General features: G+C 39.7%; 1 protein-coding gene across 12 annotated transcripts in view; it reads left to right on the forward strand.

The window, feature by feature from the left end:
* Positions 1 to 17,581, forward strand: part of raph1a (Ras association (RalGDS/AF-6) and pleckstrin homology domains 1a) — a 119,559-nt gene that overhangs the window by 82,061 nt on the left and 19,917 nt on the right. For 2 of the 12 annotated variants that reach the window (XM_051068654.1, XM_051068512.1), the window contains 7 exons: positions 2,988 to 3,122; positions 3,580 to 3,688; positions 3,789 to 3,928; positions 4,132 to 4,377; positions 5,176 to 5,328; positions 5,605 to 5,778; positions 10,956 to 11,030. The exons of 2 other annotated variants lie outside the window; for them this stretch is intronic. In XM_051068654.1, the coding sequence (XP_050924611.1) occupies positions 2,988 to 3,122; positions 3,580 to 3,688; positions 3,789 to 3,928; positions 4,132 to 4,377; positions 5,176 to 5,328; positions 5,605 to 5,778; positions 10,956 to 11,030 (1,032 nt within the window). The remainder of the gene's footprint in view (positions 1 to 2,987; positions 3,123 to 3,579; positions 3,689 to 3,788; positions 3,929 to 4,131; positions 4,378 to 5,175; positions 5,329 to 5,604; positions 5,779 to 10,955; positions 11,031 to 17,581) is intronic. 8 more of the 12 variants (XM_051068678.1, XM_051068554.1, XM_051068635.1 and 5 more) reach the window with 7 other exon arrangements.

Below are 17,581 nucleotides of genomic sequence, written 5' to 3' on the forward strand. Positions count from 1 at the left end.
ACCGTTCCTCAGTATGTGTGTGTGTGTGTGTGTGGTGTGTGTGTGTGTGTGTGTGTGTGTGTGTGGTGTGTTTTTCAAAGTGTTTGTATGTGGGTGTGTGACATTCTGCTCTCTAATCTTGTGTGTGTGTGTGTGTGTGTGTTGGCTAGCAGTCTCTCCCCAGAGAGGGACGGGGGGGGGCAACAGCAAAATGGCTACCCAGGAATAGCACGCTGTGCCCTGGGCGACACTCTGGGGTCACCTGGGTGGAGATGTGGAGGATAAGGAAAAAGGAGGAGATGAGGGGAGAAGGGAAGGCAGAATAGAGGAGGAAGAACTAGAGAGGATGAGAGGAGCCAGTTGAGGGTATATGTCAAACATCCATCCATTTTCTCAGGGGCAGTCAGGTCGCGGTGGCAGCAGGCTAACCTAGGTAGTCCAGGACCATTTTCCAGGTCCTCCAGGGGGATCCCAACCCAGCTGAGCATTATATTCTAGGTCTACCTCGGGTTCCCTACCGGTTGAACATGCCTGGAAAACCTCCAGTGGAAGCATATACAGTCTATGAGTGGAAGCCATCCAGGAGGCATCCTGATGAGGTGCCCAAACCACCTCAACTGGCCTCTTTCAACTCTAACCTGTTTCTAAGGGTTAGCTCATTACAGAGATGAGGAGGATATTCAACTTGTATTTGTGATCTCATTCTTTCTGTCACTACCCAAAGCTCATTGCCATAGGTGAGGGTCAGAACATAGATCGGTCCAGTACAATGCCCTGTGGGGCACGGGTCTAGGTGTGTCTACCCTTGGCTCATGGATTGGCATATGTCAAACATACAAAACCTAATCAAAAAAGAGAGGTTAGCATATGTATATAAGTTAGTATGTTGGAACATGTACACACACATAAAGTACATACGTACAGACAGTGTCTTCAGAAAGTAGTCAAATGTCCTCATTTTTTGCACACTTAATTGTGTTGATTTAATTTTGACAGACTACAACCAAAAATCTATAATGAAATAGTGAAAACTGAGCTTTTCACATCATGTTGACTGGGGACACACATATGATGGTTTCTTTCAACCCAAACATCTGGTCTCACGTGACCATAGAGAAACTAAGAATAATGACCAAAACTAAAGTAAGAGTGGGCTTGGCACATTACTTTTATTGCTTGGAAATCTAAGTTTTTTTAATGAATGATGAAAAAAATTACTTTGTGTCCATTTTACTTGATTTTATTATTAGATAATTCTTTGAAACCATATTACATAATGTGTAGTAAATGTAAATGTTTTCTACTGGTTATCAGCAGAGAGGATAATTCAGCCACTGCTGAGTGTCTTTGTCATGACTCTCTCTCTCTCTCTCTCTGTCTGTCTGTCTGTCTGTCTGTCTGTCTGTCTGTCTGTCTGTCTGTCTGTCTGTCTGTCTGTGTGTGTGTGTGTGTGTGTGTGTGTGCGCGCGCATATGTGTGTCAGTCAGTCACTGAAGTTAATAGTTGTTACATCACATCATTAATCACAGCAGCACTCCCTCCAAAAATGTGTTGACTTGTTCTCATGGTGGTTAATTCCAACACACCCACACACATACATACACACACACACACACACACACACACACACACACACACACACACTGCCTTAATCTTTCATAACCTTTCCCCTGATTTTCACTGTCTTGCTCCTTGTATTCTTTTGTTATAAATCAAGTTTATGATTGTTATGAATATTATTATTTTTAGGCTTTGGAACAAACCACTTGGTCTTCCTGCAAATGGAGTCAAAGGGTTGAAAAGTGAAATAAATTTCTTGACCCTGTTAACATTAGGGTTTTTGAAATAAAAGTCTTTATGCATTATATTTCTAAAAAAAAAAAAAAAAATACAAGATATTTTTTTCTCAGTACAAAGCCTATAAGTCCTCAAAATGTCTAAAATATGCAGAATAACACTCAAAAGGTCAAAAAACAAAACAATGTGGTAGCTGCTGCCTTTACAATACAAAAGTATGGTTAGAGGTAAAGATATACTCTCAATTTTGAGGCGCTCTGTAAATTTCATGTTGGTCTTTTTGATTTTGGTGTTTGTTGTTATAGAGGTAACATGCCAGTAGCACTTGAAAGGTCAGAAGGTCATGAGAAGTCCATCAGCCTTTTGATTAAGAAGTCCATCAACCTTTTGATTAAGAATATTGACTTTTTGGGAGTTTTTGGGAGTAGTTTTCAATTTAACAGTGATACATGGAAGGATGGACTGACTGACAGTGTCAGTGTTTGACCAAACTTCATTGACACTGGAGATAAAAATGTCTCTTGTATCTCCACTAAGCTATTTATATTGCTTGCTTTCTTAAAATACTACAAATGTCTGAAAAGCCAAAGCTTTCAAATGCATTAAGATATGTTGCGTGCCTTAATTGGAGGGCATGGCATATTTTGGGGACAGTAATTCAATATGTATCCTGTTTGCTTTACTAAAAACAGCTGGACTTCATCTCTTTAAATGTTAATTTGCTTGAGTCATTTTCTGATTCTTTCCGTCTATATTTTCACCAGCTGTGGTGTGTCACAAACAAGCTTTTATTGTCATCTTTCAATTTTTATTACAGCTTTCAAATTTGTCTTAATCTAAGTGCCACAACGCTTTAGAGAGGGTTCAAGAAGCCTTTTTATGTGGATATCCAAAAGCCAAACAATTTCAAGAACATTTGCTCCCAGTGTTGTGCTGTGACCTTTGACCCCCTTATCTTGGTTGCTATAACAATAATAATCAATAATCATTATGAAGAAATTGATGCTCCCTCTGCTGTTAATGTAAGAGAGAGACACACTAGAATCAGAATGTGATATGGAGTGTAGTACAGACTGTTGGCCACTAGGTGGAGCTGAGAGATCATACTCTTGTCTTACAGATGCAGAAGAATTTATCAGTCTTTTTCACCTTTTCTTCCTTTTTCTTCTCTTCTTTTCTCCTTTTCTTTTCCTTGCTTCTTCCCCCCCCAGATGGACCAGTTGTCAGATGAGGAGGTGGAGGTCAGGGAGGAAGAGGAGGAGGAGGAGGAGGACAGCGATAAGGAGGACCAGGATCTGGATAAGATGTTTGGAGCCTGGCTGGGAGAGCTGGACAAACTCACACAGGTACACACACGTGGATATCCCAAGCTGATGTGCAAAAAAAAGATATAGAATATAAGCATGTGTTTATCGTAGATTTTAACCGCACCTTACCTGATCCCTGCCTGTCACAGAAGAATATAGAATACTTGTGAAGTTGTGAAGCTCTTCCACACTAAAAAAAGTAATGGATTAGTCAAAATGAAGATTGATTTCTTTATTATAAAACTAATCAACACATTGATTGGTAATGGAAATGTTAGTTGAAGCCCTTATTTTGTAAACTAAATTAAAAACTTTTATCCTCTGTACATATCAAGTGAAAGACATGTCAGGCAGATCTCTGCATTGTACACTGGTGTCTTGTGCTTCCATAGAGAATTATTGAACTGCATGCAGGAGTTTAAAAAAACAAAGCTTTGTATTCATACATTTGCATACATACCACACATTCACTGTTGATTTTTCTGTGTCCATTCAGAGTCTAGATGACGGTCGCCCAGAGCAATCTCCGCAGCAGAAAGCTCCCCTCAGACAGGAGACCAACATGGCCAACTTCTCCTACAGATTCTCCATCTACAACATCAATGGTCAGACACAAACAAATACACATACATGAAAACACACACACACTTTAATTCCATAGTGATTTGATCATTTTATCTCATACCCTGGTATCTCTATCTGCAGAGGCACTGAATCAGGGGGAGAATGTGGATCTGGACGCTCTGATGGCTGATCTCTGCTCTATCGAACAGGAACTCAGCACAATCAACACAAAACCTAACAGTGCTGGCGGCATGGCTCGCCTGGGGCTGACTGACACCAAGGTACACACACACACACACGCATGCACACAAATATCGGTGCAAAACAACAATGAAGGAATCAACATTTGATGTTGAATATAACAAAAGTTAAACTTGGACTTGTTTTCTCAGTAAAATTTTTACTCTTTTTTTGTTGTTGTTCAGAAAAGCTTTGTTTTTTGGAAATATCATCTGTGTGAGTCACTCTTTCTGTTCGTCTCCAGGTTCGTCAAAAGCCTCCAGCAGGGCGCAGTGGCAGGCAACAGCCAGCAGGCAGCGGTGGTGGTGGTGGTGGTAGTAGCAGCAGCAACAGTGTTAGCGGTGGGGGGGGCAGCAGCGGGGCAAGCAGTAGCAGCAGCAGCACCAGGGCGTCGCCGGCTGGCACTATCAGAGCTCCCACCGGGCATCATGGGAGACCGGCACTGGCCTCTAACTTCAGTCTGGATGACATCACCTCCCAGCTGGAGAAGGTGTGTACAAGTGTGGGAATTTATTTTTGAACAAATAAAAGCCAAAATAAATAATCTGAGTAAAATCTGTGGACATACTATATACTGTGTCATTATACAGTAGTGTCAAGGTATTTGTACAACTTATATTCTCCAATTTGTAAAGACAGCAGTGATTGGCCTAATGGGTGCCGCATAAAAAGAAGTCAAATTACAGAGTAATCTGAAGTAGCCAAACAGGCTCACAAAAGTCTGGACAAATTCAAGATAAAAGGGACAGAAACACAGTATGCTCTCTTGATACAGCAAACCAATAGAAATAGGTCAGAGTGACCTGGAGGCAGAGTCTTGTGTGGTCCTCAGCAAAGAAGGAAACTTGTTTCACTGTTTTTGTGGTTGAACAATAGATTTCCTCCCAAATGTGGGGTCAGAATCATGCTGCAGCCTTTTGGAGAAAACAGTGGCATATTGAAACATTGCAGTGTTCCAAACAGTCATCTAAGCACCAAGGGCCAACATGTGCCCAGTTAAACACATTTCAAAACCAATTCTGTCGCTATTCACTGAGTGAGGAGGATTCAAATACATGGAGTTATACAGTTACCACCAAGGTCTTACAACAAGGCCTTCAATATACTGCAGTTTTTATTATAATAGAAATTAAACTGGTATACACATAAACATGGCAGCATATGCTGGGTCTTGGTAACACTGAACACAACCTAGAAGTGCAGGCTGCTCAAGTATTGGATGGATGGATTATGAGACAATGGTTATGATCCCCTCCCATCTTCTGTCCTCTATTTCTGCTACCCCCAGGCGTCTCTCAGTATGGACGAAGCTGCACGTCAAACGTCCTCCCACTCTCTCAGCTCCGCCTCCACCTATACATCAGCCACGATGCGGCGGCCCGGATCCTCTCAGCGTCAGCATCGACGTACAGGATCAGTTGGCACAGTCAGCGAACATGAGGTAGACTACGCTTCAATCAAATCTTTTAAATGTCAAGTTTAGTTACTGTACATCGCCCAAAATCACAAGTCTGACACAGAGAGCTTCAAAAAAGCCTCTATCCACTGACCCTTGATTTGTTGGACAAAACGTAATTGTATTTCAACTATGCACAAAACAAGTCAATATTTTGAGCTTATCAACTTAACATCACTAATTTCTAAAGTCTCCATCAGACTTTTGGTGTTTCCAGGTTTCTAACCCACAATGTCTCTTTTTCTTGTTGCACCACTTCAGGTGCACTCAATTGTCCACTCCTCACGCTCCTCCGTCACCTCTGCATCGGGGGTCTCTGTTAACTCTGCTTCATCCATGGATTCACTGGACAGTGTTCTCCGCTCCAGTGAATTGGATGGTCAGCAGTCCTCAGTTCAAGCTGAAGGAGGAAGCCAAGGTCATCACAGCACAGAGGTATGAGCCAAATCAGTGAATGAATGATTTGTGTGTTTGGCTGAGCCTCATCTTAAGGGAATTAAACATTTCCAGGACTGGCACTATAGTGGAAGTCAACTGAAGAAAACATCTATAACAAACACATCAGCAAAAATCCGTGTCTATATGTATCTTAGAAAACTTAGAAACATACGTTTTTCCCAATAGAGGTTACTGCTTTCTGTATCTGTCCTCTACCTCGACTTAGACTCAGTTTACAGTATATTAGGTACACCAAAAGCTAAACGATTCAACAGCTCCACAAAAAGCAGCTGAATATAGAATCTACTAACTATCCCACAGCTTCATGGAGCAAACACACTTAATGCGTGTTGTTGCATTTCTCAACAAGATATATCCGTTAACCTGATAGCCAGAAACATTAACTTGCTAGCAGATGCTGTGGGTATTGATCTTAAGTAGTCATTAAACACAAAAAACCTGAGATGGATTGACAGAAACAGGCAGAACTAACAATAAGTCTCCTTCAGATAGAAATAATCCTGCTAATGTTGACCTAAGACTGCCATCGCAACAATATACGTCAATGCTAATTTAATTGTCAGGCTTTTAGCAGCAAGACTGATGGTGCTTTAGCTGGATCTACCTTACTAACACCTGTCCGTTGGCTGGGATTATGCTGAGTCTGCTATCGTTTCAAGCAGATTATGGAGAAATTATGTGCAGCAGCTGGTAGCTGCATTTAAAACATGGGGAAAATTATTAGCATACATAAAGTTTTAGAATAGGTGATGCAAAGGGAAAGAAGGTAAAGGACCATGTGCTTTACATTTTGCATCAGAAATCCATCACAGTGAGCTATTGTCCAAGTGATGTCTTGTGGGGTTGTAATGCAGTGCATACATTTTAAAATCAATCAGCATTTCACAATCAGAAAATTATGTAACATCTCAAATTTCCAAAGAGAGATATCATCAACTTTTAGGGTCTTTTCTTAGGTCTCTATCTTTCCCACACATTACTTGACCAATACTTTTTATCTGTAAATCAGTCATGTTGTTTCCCAGAGCTACAAATCAAGAGCAGGATTTCTCCAACAGTTCATCCCTCCTTGCTCTTGAGTTTTTTTTTTTTATAGTCTAGGTTGTTTTAGCAGCAGTGGTTTGTGTTGGTGCTGACAGTTTCTGCTGCTTCAGGCTGTGTCCTTGCTTCTTTTATGATCAAAACTGCTCAGTTTTTCTGTTCCATAATAGACTGAAAAGAAAAGTGTGGTCATAATCTCGCCTGAATCACCTACGTAGTCAGATGTGAGCGATTCACAGCCGTGCCAGCAAAATGTGAACAGGATAGAAGGCCAAAAAGAGCTCCTAAACCTCATAAAGATTGGATTTTGCCATGCATTTTTACATTTCACAAGGCTTTTTTCAGCCTCAATCCCTCTTTTATTTCTGACCCTGGGGGCTGCTGAGGGAATTTAACCCCAAACCTTGTCATTGTTAGTGCCATGCTCAACTGAAAAAAAGACACCCAATGAGCTGCATTACCAACACAAACCCTGTTCAGTGAGCAGGAAACTGGGTTAGCGCTCTAATTCTCCAGTGCATGCACAGATAATACGGCAAATCTGAGAGACCAGCATTGGAGAGAAGGGGAGAGAGAGGAGGAGTGAAGGAATGAATAAAATTAGAATAATGAGATGAGAGGCCAGAGTGAGTCAGCAAATGACTATAGATGATAAAGGAATTAAAGGATGATGGGAACTAAAGGGCGGACACAGAAAGAAGCAAAGAGTGATGCTTATAAAAGGAAAAGAAAGAGAGCAACAGAGAAGGAGAGAGGAAACAAAAAGAGGAGGATAAGATGTGCTGTGTTTTCACTCAGTGCTGCTCCCTTGAGTCCTGCTCATTAGAAACTGGACTGCTGCAGTTTGAATCACGCTCACCCTGAGTTTCTATTAAGGGCAGTAAAAATAACAAAGTTTTAGGTCTCACTAAATCCCCATTGAATTGTTATGGGACTCAGCTGCCCCTCCCATAAAGGAGGGATAATATATAAAGGATAAAGTGGCACCCAGTATCCTCTGCCTTTTAAAATAATGCTGTGGGATCTCATCCAACTCTCAGTAAGAAGGCAACTGAGTGTATTTCTCATGTAGCTTTTTCTTTAGGGTGAGACACTTGTTAATCAAGCAGCCTCTTTTAATGGAATGGAATAGAGTAATGGAATAGAGATTTTAAATGAGGAACTCCTTCAATTAAGCCTGCAGATGCCCCTACTGCAAACACATCCTGTGCTATTTTCCTGAGAAGTGTCTGTGGGTGTACGAAGCTAATGATGTAATCACAACTCCTCTTGTTGGTGTTTTGCAAGGTACCTTTGTTGCAGGTTGTAGCACCTAATCCACCCACCTAACCTGTAATCTAATTCTAGTCTGTGGCTGGTAACAGCAGTAACTTTAAGCATTAAAGTAGTATGATTTATTATAATTATATTTATGCAGATCTTAAATGAGTTGTTTTTGAATTGATAGCCATCCATCCATGCATCCATTTTTTTTCTGTTGCTTACTTAGGGCATGATTAAAGATATTATTAGGAGTTATTGCCATTTATGTAAATATAAATAAGACTTATTTTCTTACTTTGACCAGTGTGACTGTGAAACAGGTATTAAATTCCACTCTACATGGTTTTAAAAATGCCTTAAAAACTCTTAAATTTAATTTGAACCCTACCAACTACAGCATGTTGGCAAATAAATGAAAATGTATTTGTTTTTCAACAAGAACAGGCTCCACAAGTCCACGATTTGAAGCAAAATATGTGCACATCTCAACATAAAGGTAAATAAGATACAGCAGATACTGAATTTTGACTGCACACAAAGTGTAATCTCTAGTCCATTAGTTAGGCTTATTTACACAGATTGAACATTGCTAACCACAAAGATGCATACAAAGAGTCGTCCAATGTACAGTTGCATATAGCAGCTCTCTCTCCTTGATTACTGTGTCCTAGAGGGGAACTCACACACATGCACACACACACGTACACTTGGATGTGGTTGGTCAGGGAAAAGCTGGTTGTAATTGTGTGTGTGTGTGTGTGTGTGTGTGTGTGTGTGTGTGTATTTGTACATGTATGTGTGATTGACCTAAATATTATTTTTAATCTGTGGTTATCATGAGAGAACTAATGCTTTCTATAAAATGGTTTCTAGTGATTGAAGCGCACACAACATTCTCAGGATTAATAAACATGAGAACAGATAGTGTGTTAGTGTCTGAAAATCAGATGTAATTTATGTTTGTCTTTTTTTTTCTTTTTTTCACAACACTAAATGGATGTCAGATTTCAACAATATCTCTCTGATGACATTAAATTAAACAGTCAATGGAATATGTAATTTGAGAAAGTGGATATTTTTATTCCAAAATAAAAATACAGCTAAATATACGGGTGTATCAGAAATTTGATCCGTAAAGCAAACTGGAATTGGATTCTATAAAAAGACTCAAATCTACTGGACTTCAGTCTGCTGAGTAGGAATCTGCTAAAGATGAACCGGTGACTCACGGAACTGCTGCATGTGCATGTACTGTGTATAGGATTATATAAAGCTCTCTGAGCCACAGATTTGGCCTGTGTCTGTCTGTGGAGTTCACATTGTCAGTAAATATGAGTAATGTAGTAAATAATTTAGCAAATAAATAATTAATTAAAATCTGTCTGGTACCCTGTTGGCCTGGAGTTGGAATCCTGTTTGTGTACGCCTGGTTAGCTCTCCACTCCACCAAAAAAGCCGAAAGCAGTAGTGACTCTATACTTGTTTATACTTGAATTACTTAACCTTTATTTCCCAAAGAAATATAAACAGGGCTCCAGTTCACTTTAGTTTTCAGTTTGAAGCATAATGAGACTTCAGACTTCCCTTGGTAACCCTAACCTATATCCCCACTGGATTTATCAGCATGCATTTTATTACGTAAACGGCATAATTTGACGCTGAGTGACAGCGGCACCCTTGATTCTCAAGGCACCCCAGCTGCCATTTTGGGAACCACTGGTTTAGGGTAGTGCCTTCCAGGTATCTCCACCAGTTAAATTGAAGTTTAATAACAGAAAATGTCTCATCAAACATAAAGGTCAGTTTTGGTGTCATTCCCTCAAAAGACTGCAGACACCCTTTTAGAAATGTTATTTTAGATCAACATTCAACCACTGTACAGGGAGAAGAGAGTAGAAAAGGTATTGAGAGCAATTTCTATTCCTACAAGAACAGAAAGTATGCAGAATGTAGTGCAGCAGCTTCACAAAGCTAGGTTTGAAGCAAGTGGCAAGCATCACAATGCATGGTAAAATAGTTTTGATAATGGCCACTGGATCCCAAGAAAAAATATCTAAAGATGATTACAAAACCTGACACTTCTTCAGTCAAATGTTTAATTTAATTTAAAAGAAGTGTGTTTGAGAACATGTTTGCTTTGATAAAATTATCACATCTAGCTGTGGTGGTTGCCCTTTGTGTGTCCAATCTCAGCTCCACCCAGGTTCCATCCCTTTTGGTCAAATTAGGTTTTCGAGATCCAGTATGGCAGCAAGCACTGAAACCATATTTCAGGCTTTGAAAAGTCCCTTCAGAGACCTCTGGGTGACACACAGATTAGATGAAGCTAGATCAGAGAGGTCACAGATCTGATGGAAGTTTTAGATTTCAAATTTGAGTTACCTTTTCCTCTCTAGAATGAGCAGGTTAATTGAAGTTGAAAAATAAAATTAAAGCAGCGCATCACAAAATAACTGCTTGAGTGTGTAAAACATCACAGACTGATGATAAACAGCAGTCTTACAGGATCAGATTGATTTTCTGCCTGAGGAGCCTTCCTGATCTTACTTGAATATTTGAATATAATATATTTGAATATAAGCTTTAAGCTTTATATGATTGTTTAGTTAATGTGTCTTAACATTTCCTTTCCCAGTCTACCTACTGTATACAATTGCTGTAAAGTGTTTATTATGTGTACAGCTCTTTGCAGGTTTCATTCCAACTACTTTACCAATGATGCTGATGTTTTTCTGCTGCTGACCTCTGCTTCATCACACAGCTTTCTGCTAAACTGTCAACTCCAATCAATCAAAACAGCCAATTAACTTACTGGGACTCTCTCTCTCTCTCTCTCTCTTTCTTTAAAGCACTCCTATCTGGACAGGGAAACCTCTCTGATTCTGAGAAACATAGCAGGAAAACCTACCCACCTGCTGACCAAGGTGACACCCCATTCTATACTGCATGCCCCCCTCCCCACATCTCTTGCATGACAACATTCCCCTTTGTGCATGCATGGTCTTTAACTTTGGACGACGTAGCAATGGTCATGGCCACCACGCATTGCCTACTCCTCCTCTTTCCACATTTATGTTTTTACCCTCTTCCCCTCTGTAGTATTGAAGACAGGTCAGTTGTGTGTGTGGTCATGTTATGCGCCATGAGTGTCCTGCTTGGCTGCAGTATACTGCTGTATATTCCCAAAGCTTTACAGAGGCTGCAATACACTTGGGTGTCCCCAAGTTCCTTAAATTTCAATTTAAAATATGGACATATAATACTTTATAGTTTTATATTTATTAATAAGAAATTAAGAACCAGCAATGTTTTACCTTACCAGTTTTGGAGGGGGTATTTGTAAGTTTTGCTATCGCTAAATAGTCAACAGCTGTTTACTTACCCACTGAGAAAAAACATTGTAAGTTCAGCATCAGACTTTATTCCTTTACTCACCAAGAGCTGTCTCTAGCTGTGGAAAGCAATGACAATCTATCAGCTTCTAGTTGTATCACTTCTTTTTTTCTACTCAAGTTAGTATGCTGCCAGCTAGCCCTGGCCCAGCCCACCTGTCTTGTTACTTTCCGATAGCAACTCACTGTAGTGTCCAGACTGTGCTGAAGATACATTGCAAAGCACAGAGTGTTGCCATCAGCAGTTCATTATAATGGATTTTACAATTAGTAAAGTTACTCAAAAAAAGGACAAAGATATACTGGCACACCTGATATTTGTTAGCTGATGTCTCTATTTCACCTCAGCTTGCTCATGATTGTGGCTTTAAAGTAAAACTGAAAGCTTCAAAGAACTGCCACCGTGCCTTGATCCCTTTTTGGAATAACTTTACTCTGATGTGTCAATGATTGATGTGTTGAATGACAATGACATAAATGAAGATTTGGAAAATATGAACACATAATAATCAAGCTTGTCGTCAAACAGTGGAAAAGACCATCAATTGACTGCCATTACAAGTTGAGTCTCCATTCTGTAAAGCTTTGTGAGTAATGGCCATTACTGTGTTCACCTGTGCATTTGTGGGGAGAAAATATTCCTTGTCTAAGCAGCGGTATGTGTCACTTCACAATACCGTTCTTGCACCTTACACAGCACCTCTTTGGTTCTTTCTCTCTCCGGTTTGCTGTTGAAGTTTGTTACATTGACGACAGAGTTTGATTTGTTATCAGTCAAATCTGCAGTCTGAAAGCAAAGGTCATTTTTGCCTTTATTCTGTGAAGTTTTGATTCATTGAATGTTAAGAAAAGGCATGAATGAAAGTAAGCTGCTTCTGAGTGCATGTGTATCGTGTGAGATATCTGATGGTTTGATTGCTGTCATGTGCTGGTGGAGGACAGGACTGAAGAGTCTTTCAAAGATGCAGTCACACAGGAGTCTTTTGTAAATGCAGAAGCGAGTATTTACCAAAAGTTATGCCTGTATGCCTGCAGTCACAGTGGTCTTGCCCCTAATTGGGCTTTAGAGAGATAAGGTGCCAGTGACGGAAGGCACCAGACTCCAAACAGACAAAGTAGTTTCAGCAATATGCAAAACAGTCACTTTGCAAACAGTAAAGCTGCTAAAAGCCTTCCTGTGTGATTGTGCTGTAAGACTGCTTCAGCAACCTGTACTGAAATGTCTGGGACTGCTAGGATTCCATACACATGTTAAAGAAAGCACAGGTAAGTGAGACAGTTCACGCTTCTGTGTCTATTATTTAAAAAAATACAAAAAAGTTAGCGTGTTATTAGATAGAGAAATTATGCACCAATTCTCTGCCTTTGTTCTTTTTCTGTGATGTCAAGCCATGAGTCCTGGTCTGTTCTACTTTTTTTTCTTTTGTTTTTTTGCCCTTTTTATCCCTGAAGGGACATGTAGCTGCCTGGATATCAGATACATAGTAGTAGCTGCCAATTAATTCTTCTATCAGTTCTCCCAAGAATCTTAAGTTAAGTTCAGAGCATGCAGGTATAACCTTAGAAGAAGTTGTTAAGCAGCCTTGGTCAGGTTCTGTTGGGTAAGGAGTGCTTGGAGCTCAGCCAGTTGCAGTAATGGAGCTTAGTAGATGAGCTTGGTGATAGCTAACACTGATCAATACAGATAATGGGACTAGCTACTACTCTAATTGTTGTTGTTGTTGTTGTTCAGCCCAGATCAGGATGCTGGTGGGAATTGGCCTTTTCTGGTTGCAGAAATTGCTAATAAATAACATGACAAATAAATCAAATCACATCTATCATCATCACATATCTGACATCTAAAACAGTTTGTTGTGTGTACCATTTGTTTAGTATTTCTGACATACATAATATACATGTATGTCCTTGGAGAGGAGCATGGATCTTGATAATATGTGACTGTAATGTTAGAGTCTCTGCTGCAGTTAAGCTAAAGCTGTAGGCTTCTTAATGGCTAAGGGCAAAGTTTTATTTATCTTAGTGTGTGCAGGGGTGGGGCATTAGATAGAGAGTAAGTACGGAGGCTTTCTTCTGATTGGATCAGCAATGTCATGATTTGATTGGATGATGAGGCAGATAAGACAGTTTTATTGGATGTTAGAGGAATGTGCCAGATCCGCAGGGATAATCTTCTTTGGTGCACAGAGGGGGTGAATCCCTGTAGCATTATATACACCCACGTGCACACTCACACACACACACACACATACACACTCAGAGCAGCCGGCTGGCAATGGGCCATCTCATTTGGACTTCTTGGCTTTGGCTGTCTTTATAATGGCAGCACGCAGACATATAAATCTGCTCCAAGTCTCCACAATTCATCAATTTGAAAAAAAAAAAAAAGAATATTTTCCTAAACGTCAGGTGGTCAAATTGAGTTTTGAACCCCAGTGGGATACCCTTTTAAAGCTTGTAATTTGACCCAGTGTAGTAGACATCCCTGATTTATCAAAAGGTACTCTGTGGACTTTTTCCCGCTAATGCATCATCGTATCAGAGAGTATTGGAGTTCTAGACAGTCTTAGCCCAGTGGATCAAAATTAAGTAAATATAGTCAGATTAATGTTTCACTTTTAAGATCCATTCATCTCAGAGCAGCTGCCATTGGCTTCAAATCCAGCTTTTACTGCTGTGGATTTAAACCAAGCCGAAATAACCCATCTCATCGTCTTTCAGTGTCTCCTTCCTGCAGTTATTCTGACTCCACTGATTTGTGAGTTGCATCTTGCAAAAAGTGATTTTTGTTTTAATTTATGGTCCCAGATTAGAGGGGGTGGGGCCGCAGTGAGCCCTGAGATTCCCAGGCAGATTACGAGCTCTGGGGCCAGTCTAATTCATGCAGCAGTGATTAGGCTGAGGGTGTAATCATCTGCACTCATTAGAGTGCAATTTGTGTGTGTGTGTGTGTGTGTGTGTGTGTGTGTGTGTGTGTGTGTGTGTGTGTGTGTGTGTGCGTGTGTGTGGGTGTGTGTATGCGTGTGTGTGTGTGTGTGTGTGTGTGTGTGTGTGTGTGTGTAAAAAATAAATGTAGCCACTGTATGAGAAGATGTTTGCATGCAATAGTGTGTGTGTAGTTCTACATATAGACAGTCTTTCTGTGTCAGTGTTACAGTGCCGCAGCAATAACTGCAATTCACCCACACACTTTCTCTTGCACACACACACACACACACACACACACACACTCACACTCACACACTCATACACACACTTCTGGCCTACTTCTGCTGCTTCCATATAAGTCACATCACTCGGCTCTGTTTATGAGCCTACAGCAGCCAAGGAGGGACACATTCCTTATGACTTCAAAGGCAGCGAGATCTTTCCTGGGCAGAAGCTAATTTTAGTGGCTCTATAATGTAGGTCAACTGAATATCTATGAGATGGAGAAAAAACATTTTCACTGCAAGCTGCAGATGAAGTTGACGACAGCGGTAGGAGGCAAAGAAAGCTCTCTGTCGATTGTAGCAGGTGGAACTAGAAAACTGCTGAAAAAATGGTTTCTCTCTGATTTTATATCCAAATGAAAATGTAACGAGATGTCATATAAGAGCATTACAGACCAAAACAAGCCAGTAAGGACAGAGTTGGGGTAAATTAATGGATACATTTATGGACTTTTAGTAGATAAACACCAGTTAATTAACTAGATTACGTGTTGCGATGCAAATAAAAAAGTCAAAACATCATACGCATTCGGAATTCACAGACCCTGAAAATTAAAAAAATCAACGTAAAATATTGCAATTCAATTCAATTTTATTTATATAGCGCTGACTCACAACAAAAGTCATCTTAAGGCACTTTATTATTTTATTATCTAACCTCTTGTAAACACAATGATGGGTGAAGCTCTTGGCAAGTGACCATCACAACCACCTGGTTCCAGCCAGAAATCATGTGCAGTGGCAGAGAAACTTACAAATTACCCATTTAAATGTCCACTCAAGCTTCTGCTAAAGAGACAAAAACTGATGTGTGTAAGTACTGGAAGGAAAATAATAAAAAATATATAGCCATAATAACTATTAGAAACCATGTCTTGTTTTAAGGTTGGATTTTTAGATTTTTCAAAATCACCAAGATTCATATGAATAATACTAATATGATAATACTGATCCAGAGTTACCTTACAGTCACAAAGTACCCTGCATTTTAATATGTGGAAATCAATCAAAATGTGATGATGAAGATAATGTGAACTGACACATCAGGCATGTAACATTCTGTTGATGATGAATGAATACTAAAACACACTTTAATGACAACTGACACATAGTCAGTTAGCATTAAAGCGCTAATACTAATGGCCGCACATGGAACACTTAAATAGATGGTGTTAAAAAATACTGCTAATTTTGTCTGACATACACACTATAAGATGCTAACACCAACATTTTTGTAGGCTTAACATTTTTTAGTGACTTTTATCCCACAGTTACACTTTTAGTTCAAATGTTAAAAGGCACTAATGGATAATGTAGGCACTAATGGATAATGTATTATATAATATATTTTGTCAGATTTAATCCCCTGTGCTACTTTTTGTCATCTCCGCATTAGTTTTCGCTGTATTTTAAGCTCAAATAGGTGTTATATAAGTCTAGGTCTGTGCATTGCTATTACTTTAACAGTTGAAAATAATTTAAAATTTTCGTAATATCAAATGGGTTTTTGCGACCACACGTATTGTAACCTGCCAGTGCCCATTCAATTTATTTTTACTGTCTTTTCAGTTTCCCCATGTGCTAGCAGCCATAAATGCTAATGGAAATACACAATTTTTATATAATATTTAATTGTAATTTACATACAATATTTATACACTGCACTAGTTTTCATAAAACACTATTTTATTTTAAGGTTTACTACTAACAAAATTACTCATAGTGTAGCATTTTACCTGGCTAAAATGCAATCTGCTGATATAATGTAATTCTAAAATGTATGCATCTTAGCCACATTTCTGTCTTCAAACCCATTTTAAATCTGTAACATCACATTTTTGACAGTATTGAACACTTTATTTTACAGGTCTGTTCTTTCCTGATTTCCTGATTACAGGAGTTATTAGTCTCCACATATGGGGAATCGTGTGTTTGTAGACGTATTTCACATGTGTAGCTCACCTGCTATTGTCTTATCCTAGCATTTACAAATAATTTGAAGTGTACCAAATCATCACCCTGTTTAACCTATAATTAGTACAGATAAAATAAGCATTACCACAACACTTTGTTATATTGTAGAAGTTACTGCTTTCAACCACATGAATGCCATGTAATTAAAATTGAAGTTTTCATATGTTGTCTGCCTATAGTTTTGTTAAATATCATCACTGATTTGTATCATTTTTAAAAATTATTTTTTCTGCATTGTGATACCTTGACAATTCATGGCTTTTAATACCTCAGTAAGTCAGACTGGTGTGTGTGTGTGTGTGTGTGTTTGTTTGTTTGTTTGTTTGTGTGTATTTCAGGGGGTTTGGGGGGGTTCTGATTAGGAGATTGGCTTCTTGTGTAAGCTGACCGGCTAAAGTGGAGCACCTCTGCTAGGGCATACACAGACACTCATGTGCAGTGACTGGAAAGATCTCCCAAAACTGGCGGCATACTAAGAGAGTGTTTGAGAGAGAGAGAGAGAGAGAGAGAGAGCGAGAGGGAGAGAGAGAAAGAGAGAGCGAGAGAACGAGAACGAGAGAGAACGAATGTAGTGAGAGTGCGATCAGGGCAAAACGCTGAGAAAAACAAATCAGATAAGAGAAGAGGAAAGACATGAAGAATTGCATTGCAGGGAGAGCGAGAGAGAAATGGAGAGTCCGCGAGGGGGGGGCATGAGAGCCTGAGATAAAGAGATCAGTGCCTCTGCATGTAAGTTGGTTACGCCCCTCCCCCCAACCTCATCCGTCTCTTCCTCATCCATCACCTCCTCCTTTCATTCCCTCTATCTCGCTCTTCCAGGGAGGATGTGACAGGACAAGGTAGCATCTTTCATTTTGATTTTTCTAGCTAGGCAGGGGGATTGAGTCAGTAAATCAG

Source organism: Lates calcarifer, linkage group LG1 (genome assembly GCF_001640805.2).
Source record: "Lates calcarifer isolate ASB-BC8 linkage group LG1, TLL_Latcal_v3, whole genome shotgun sequence".
In the NCBI taxonomy this organism is placed as follows: domain Eukaryota; kingdom Metazoa; phylum Chordata; class Actinopteri; family Centropomidae; genus Lates; species Lates calcarifer.